This window comes from Ailuropoda melanoleuca, chromosome 16, assembly GCF_002007445.2.
Source record: "Ailuropoda melanoleuca isolate Jingjing chromosome 16, ASM200744v2, whole genome shotgun sequence".
In the NCBI taxonomy this organism is placed as follows: Eukaryota; Metazoa; Chordata; class Mammalia; order Carnivora; family Ursidae; genus Ailuropoda; species Ailuropoda melanoleuca.
The window spans coordinates 77,097,385-77,104,914 of record NC_048233.1 but is presented as its reverse complement, the minus strand read 5'-3'; the positions used below and the strand labels follow the sequence as shown (position 1 = coordinate 77,104,914).

The following is a 7,530-nucleotide window of genomic DNA, read 5'->3' as shown; positions in this document are numbered from 1 at the left end:
TGTCTTTGTAATTCACTGACCACATAGTGTTGCTTTATTTGCTTTTGCCCAGACAGTTTTTTCTGCAGGTAACCCTATCACACCTCCTTAATTCTCCATAAAATTGAGCTTTCAATTAATTCTGGTATGTGGGAATTAAGATTCATTTAGCTATCCTTTTAAGTTTCTTTCTAATTCCTCTTTCTTTCATGCATTCCATTCATGATAGCGATAGAATGTAGACTATGAAATATTTTTTAGCTCCTTTAGTCACATCAAGCCCATTTCTATATAGAGTTCCTTAGGTATATGTTTCCTTAAATTAATTGTGTACTTCCTGTGAAAATAATGTTTGACACCAAACTTTTCTCATAGCATTTTTCATCTCTGTATTTCTCAGCGTATAGATTAAGGGATTGAACATAGGAGCAATGATGGTGTAAAATAGAGCAAATACTTTGTCCTCAGGGTAAGTGGCTGGAGGTCGAAGGTAGGCAAAGATTGATGGCCCAAAAAATAAGACGACCACAGTGATATGAGACCCACAGGTGGAGAGGGCTTTGCGTCTTCCCTCAGCTGAGTGATGTCTTAGACTAAACAATATAATGACATAAGAAACAAACAAGACCACAAAGGTAACTAAGGCGACCATACCTGAATCAGCAACCACAAGNGTCTTCCCTCAGCTGAGTGATGTCTTAGACTAAACAATATAATGACATAAGAAACAAATAAGACAACAAAGGTAACTAAGGCGACCATACCTGAATCAGCAACCACAAGAACCCCAGTGATGTAGGTATCAGTGCAGGCGACTTTCAGCAAAGGGAAGATATCACAAAAGTAGTGATCAAGTTCATTAGGACCACAAAATGGCAATTGGATTGTCATCATTAATTGAGGGAAAGAATGGAGAGCCCCACCAGCCCAAGCAGCTAAGACTAGGAGATGGCACCTTGTCCTGTTCATGATAAGCAGGTAGTGGAGAGGTCTGCATATGGCAGCAGAGCGATCAAAGGCCATGGCGGTAAGAATGAAGATCTCAACACCTCCAAAGAAGTGCATTGTAAAGACCTGTAACATGCAGTTACTGTAGGAGNAGCTGTAAGAATGAAGATCTCAACGCCTCCAAAGAAGTGCACGGCGAAGAGTTGTAACATGCAGTTACTGTAGGATATGGTTTTTCTTTCCACCAGCAGGTCAGCAATTAACTTGGGTGTAACCGTAGAGGTGTAGCAGATGTCCATGGAGGNTAGGAGGTCAGCGATTAACTTGGGTGTAACCGTAGAGGTGTAGCAGATGTCCATGGAGGACAAGTGGTGAGGAAGTAGTACATGGGTTGGTGATAAAGAGGGCTGAGTCGAATGGAGACAAGGATCAGCAGGTTTCCTGCCAACAGGGCAACGTAACTGAATGAGAAGAGCACAAAGCAAAATATTTGAATGTTTTGGTCATACGAAAGTCCTAGAAGTACGAATTCTGAGATGTTTCTCTGCCTCTCCATATACTTGAGTTTGCTGTATGTTACACACAAATGAGTATGTATCTGAATGAAATAAAGAGAAATTTGGTGAAAACTTAACAGTATGAACACAATGATATAAAATTTACTAAGGGTAGATTGACTTGAATATCATATTAATATTAATTGTCCTTGATTTCTTAAATTAAGCACTTTTCTCTTGTTTCATTGTCTTTGATTTTGTAGAAGTATTGTGGAATAATTTTATAATGGGGATAATTATGTTACTCAATTTTATTGGTAATGATTTTTAAATATTTAAATGATGTTTTGAAAATTAAAGACGAATTATCATTAATTATATTATTTCGATAAGAAAATAGATTTTAAAAAATTGTCCCCAGTCAAAAAATGCTTTGTTGCATACATCATAAATGTATGTCTAATACATGAGGTCAAGTTTCCTATTTTCAACATTTTCTCATCAAATTTCATGAATTATCTGGGATCCAATTCTCAGGAAATGCAAATGTACTGCCTGAACTGCTAAAAGTTAATTTGTATAAAGCACGCTCTTTCTTTGCTATGTGACCAAACATTGCCAATGGGTCATGCTAAACCAATGGAATCGCTGTTTTTTTAAAAAAGCAAAGAATGTTGGAAAAGTATACAGCAAAATGAAGAATATCAATTCATGATCGAAATTGCGGAAAATAATTAGCAATTTCCTTCATTTCTCCCATTTACATTTCATGTGTTAACGAGAATTTTAAAAATGTAAATATTGTCATCGAAGTTTGTGATGACAATCATTAAAGGAGAGATAATATCATTAAATTTCTCAAGTATGTTTGAATTGTGCATATGCCATGGCTCTTGCTGAAAGTTTCATGTGTTTTAAATACAGTCAAAGGAACTAAAGTCAATAAAAGGGGATGATACAGAAGGTAACATTAGTCAAACTTACCTGGTCAGGTAGTGTTCAGTGATATTTGTTGAAACAAAATAAATGAAACATTCATGTATTTGCATCTATTGTATCTGAAGTGTAATTTTAAGACATTATTTAATCAGTACAAAATAAGTTAGGAATAGAGAGAATACCCTTCCAGGAATTATTTTCACATTGATGAGGAATTATCTGTCCCTAGTGTACTTTCTATATTTCTCTGGATCTGATGGGACAGTCATATCTAGGCCTCCAGATGTCTATTTTTAAAAAACCCAGAATGCTTTTGTAGCAAAATTATATAGAAACTATCAACAGTAGTGAATCTCAAAATTAGTATCTATGTATTTTATAGTCTTGGAGACTGTATTTATAGTCTCTCTTTATATTTTATATATATAACCTCTCTTTATATTTTATATATATTATCTCTTTGTATATTTTAATTATATTATATTATATTATGTTCATATATAGAGAGAGTTAAGAGACAGGCATTTAGAAAATGGTCCGTATGTAGGAGAGCAATTCCATTTTAAATTATTATTCAAAACTCTAACTTCATGAAGGAGTAATGTTTAGTGTGTTTCTACTGTTTTTTTGAAAATCATGATGAGTTACAGACTATTCAGCACTTAACCTTAACTAAAGAGTATTGAAGAGTTTTAGGGAGGTAGAGTTCATTGACCTATTTTCTACTCATTGCAAGTGATGCTGTTTCTTTGTTAATGAGGGAGAAATAAATTAAATTTTCAGATACAGTTATTTACCTAAAATAATTTGGTTCAAAAAGAATTATTATACAAGAAAACTGCAAACAATTTAGAAGTAGAATTCACTTGACTAATCTAAATCTCTGATTTTAAAAAGAAGAAACTCAGATCAAGAGAATCTAAGCATTTCTCAGGATGGGGAAGGAACGTGCTGTGAATGGAGACAGAAATCCTGATTTCCCCTCAATTTGGGACTAATTTTATGGAAGAGAGCTGAGTGGGATAATGAAGGGTGTCATGAGAAAAGCATGAAAAGTCTATTCTGAATCCATACCTGAGTAGAAAAGAATATGCAAGATGATGGGTGAACAGATGCCAGTCTGACTTTCTGAGTATTTATGGACATAAAGATATATGGACTATTTAACATAAATGTCATCTGGAAGTCTCTCATTCTAAATCATTTTAAATAATTTTCCTTCAGATTCACTAACAATGTAAATTGCTTAAATCAGGATTCTTCCTTGCTTCTAGACCATCATTGGCATTGAAGCCACAAAAGTGCTTCCCATCTATCTCACCCTGTAACCTGAGGGACCATTATACATGATCGCTGCAAAGAGCAGCTGTAAAGGGGAAAGGAGAGAATTATTGTCATAAAAACAACATTTTGACTGCAGAGCTATTACGGACCCCTCTTAGGTAAAAACTGAAGTTACAACTGATGCAGAAAGAACATCAGGCAACCAGTGAACAACTGGTTAGACTGGTAGCAACACAGGAAGAGGTAGAAACATGGAGGCTTCTTAGTAAAACCGACCAGGGCAATCCTTGAGCAAATTGCTTCATCTTTTTAAACGTCATCTTACTTCTTTTACAATTAAGATAGCATTACAAAATTCAGAATTTTAAAGAGAAGTACGTGAGGTAATGAAATATCCCGTGACACATATGGTACAAAACGGATTAGTTTAGAACCACAGAAAATGTCACGCACCCACAGACAACCAAGGCCAGTGGAGAAATAAAGGAAAAAAAAAAACATTCATAACATGGTTTTCATAACTGAGAAGGTAAACTTCAATTTCAACAATCTTTTGGGGAAAATATTTACGTTAGTTGGATGCCGAATTGGTCACCTAGAGAATGCCGATCCCTAACGCTCAGCCTGATTTTTTGAACAATGAAAATAAAATGATTACTTTACTTCTTTGGTAATATTAAATAAAAACCCTGAATGCACTTTTGGTTAAACTATCAGTATAAGAATAGAGGCTTTTATGTCTAAATTAAAGCTTTCATCATGGATGCCCGGGTGGTTCGGTCAGTTTAGTGGCTGTCCTCGTCTCAGATCATGATCTCAGGGTCCTGGAATCAAGCCCTACATCCTGCTGTCTGCTCAGCAGGGAGTCTGCTTCTCCCTCTCTCTGTGCCTCTCCACCATTCGTGTTCTCTTTCTCTCTCCCTCTCTCAAATATATACAAAAAATAAATAAATAAAGCATCCATCACACGTTCACATTTTCCCTTAGTGTAACAGAATAGCATGCTATAAACTTAACAGATTTGACTCAGTTGAAATTAGTCTATTCTAGGATGGTAAGGAATATAGGAAATATATTCTTCATTTTGTAAATATTCAACCATAAACAGGGCTGTTTCTTAACAGAAATATGGAACGTTGTACATAAGAACACTAATTGGACATAATCAAATTCACGGCCAACTAGAAAATGCTTTAATTTCATTGTTATTAACTGGAATTTTGCTTACAAATAATACACGATTAAAACTAACATACTGTAAAGCATTTTTATAGTAATCGAATTACCAAATATTGCAAAAGGCGTTATAGGCTTTAGAAGGAAATTATATGGACTAAGAGCATATAATTAGTCAAGCTCNCAAATAATACACAATTAAAACTAACATATTGTAAAGCATTTTTATAGTAATCGAATTACCAAATATTACAAAAGACGTTATAGGCTTTAGAAGGAAATTATATGGACTAAGAGCATATAATTAGTCAAGCTTGAGGTTGGTGGAACCCTTCCCAAACCAAGGTGACAATGGTAACTCACTAACCATAAGATCCGAGTGGCTGCCAGGTTAGTTTCAGGCTACATCAGGTAGAATTCCAACCCCCAGATACTCACTGTGCCAAATCATCCCCAGCATCAAAATCTGGAATAAAATGAAGAAGATTATATCAGTAATTCACATACTTCTAGATTAATTCTCTACAAATATTTTGGAAATCTCAATGTGACTTAACCTTCCACAGGTTTACAAGGGAAATGGACTTCAAATATTTACTACNGATTATATCAGTAATTCACATACTTCTAGATTAATTCTCTACAAATATTTTGGAAATCTCAATGTGACTTAAACCTTCCACAGGTTTACAAGGGAAATGGACTTCAAATATTTACTACACCTATCAGTGATGAAGAAAGGGGTTGTTATGCCCCAGGAAAGTAGGCTAGGATTTTCAAACACTGATTTAAGATCTCAATGACAGCTCACTAAAAAAAAAAAAAAGTATTTTTAAATTCCTACATAAGGTAACAAGAGTATTTAGGTCCTGGAAATCATTGACTTTCTGCTTATTCCTGAAGAAAATTTGGTTGGGACACACAGAATATAAACTCAAGTGACCAGAAATTAATAATTCTTTGAAAGCTGTAAGTAATTACATTCCCAAAGGCATTTCCAGAGAGATCCTGGCCAAATGTTGCTAAACCACTGTCCAGGGTGATGTCCCTGGTTGCCCTGGGTGTTGTTTCCACTTTTGCCTTAAGTTTGCCTCAGGCACTATTTCTCTGGAGACCCAACACGGCCATAGTCAGAGCTGTTCAGGAAATTTTGACTGTTCTGTATTCATCCAGCTTTCTGAAGAATCAGAGGGAAACCAGTGTAGCCTGAAATAGTATTTGGTTTGCTGTCAGGAAAGTTTGGGATGAGACAGGGCAACAATAACCACACATGAGCATTTATCGTCCATGTATGACCCGTTACCAAGATCTTATGTTTGTAGAGTACTTAGATCAATACAATTAATGTCTTTCAACATGAAAACAGGTGAAAACTCTTTGTGGTTTGGGACTAACATTGCTGGAATCGATGGTTGGGGGATAGGAGACAAATAAAAGGAATGATAAAATAAAAAACATTTCTTTCCCCATGAACATGGAAAGTAGGAGAAGTAAAATAGATACAAAAAAATTTCAGAGAAAGAGGCACCTGTGTGGCTCAGTCAGTTAACTGTCTAACTTTGGCTCTCACTTTTCAGGGTCCTGGGATGATCTTGAGGTCCTGGGATTGAGCCCAATATCGTTATGGAGTCTGCTTCTCAATCTCCCTCTTCTCCTCACCCCACTCCTTCTCTCTCTCCCTCTCTTTTTTCTCAAATAAATAATAAAATCTTAAGAAAATTCATTAAATTATTTCAGGCTTACAATAGTGCATATGGTGATGTAAGTATTTTTACCACTGTTATTCATATAAGAACACGAGAAGTTACTCGAGTCTAAATAACTGGCCCAAATAGCCATTAAGGAAGAAAAAGGATATTTCTAAATTTAACAGTTGCTTCCAGGCTTTGAACGTTTAGTAACTCCGAGTAAATGAAGGATTCTAACTGATGGGGTTCAGGGCAGGCAGCCCCAGTGTGCCACTTTGACATGTGGATTGTTCTGAGCCGAAAACAATCAGACCCAAAGGATTCAAGAGGAATTTATTTCTTCTCCAGTAAGTGCCTGAAAGAATTTAGACAGAGGGCCTGGTCCAGGAAGAGAGGTACCACCAGAGATAACTAGAAAGAGTGTGGGGTGGACATGGTAAACTGTGGGGGACTCTGCGGGGCTTGCTTCTTCAAATTCCTCTCTGTGGCCCATTGAATCTTCACCCCCTTCTCCTAGCTCAGGTAGCATATAAACTTCAGTTGCCTGAGTATCAGGGAGTTTCATTGCTTTGGGGTTCCCATACATATGAAATTAAAGTTGTTTTTCTCCTGTTAATCTGTTTTATGTCAATTTAATTGTTAGATCAGCCAAAGAACAGACAAGGAAAAAAGGCAAAAGCTTTCTTCCCCTACAGAGGCCTATTTACTTCTGGCCTCTTGGTGAAGCAAACAAAGACTAAACAACAACAACAACACCACAAAACAGCATTTGGAGTCAAGAACTTTAAAAGGGCTGCCATTGATTTCATGCCCTCACTGCTCTTGCTCTCAAGCAATCAGTAGCAGATTCCAACAAAGTTTTATTGTTGCTAGGTAGGCAGAAGTTCTCTCTGTGACATGAATCAACAAGTTAACTACATCACAGGTCCCCACACTGGAATTACGCCATTTTTCTATTTGACGTTCAGCTTTCTTAGAAACTCAGGTTCACTCAGAGAAAGGGGATTCCTACATATTTG

The 7,530-nt window shown here is 36.2% G+C and overlaps 1 protein-coding gene across 1 annotated transcript; it reads right to left on the bottom strand.

Annotated features, from left to right (window-relative positions):
- Window positions 1-301: 301 nt before the first annotated feature.
- LOC100471239 (olfactory receptor 4P4) lies at window positions 302-1,483 on the bottom strand. The gene is made up of 4 exons (XM_034646479.1): window positions 1,296-1,483; window positions 1,138-1,236; window positions 744-1,069; window positions 302-633 (listed from the first exon to the last, which is right to left on the bottom strand). The coding sequence occupies exons 1-4, from the start codon at window positions 1,481-1,483 to the stop codon at window positions 302-304; spliced, it is 945 nt and encodes a 314-aa protein (XP_034502370.1).
- Between the last annotated feature and the right edge of the window lie 6,047 nt (window positions 1,484-7,530).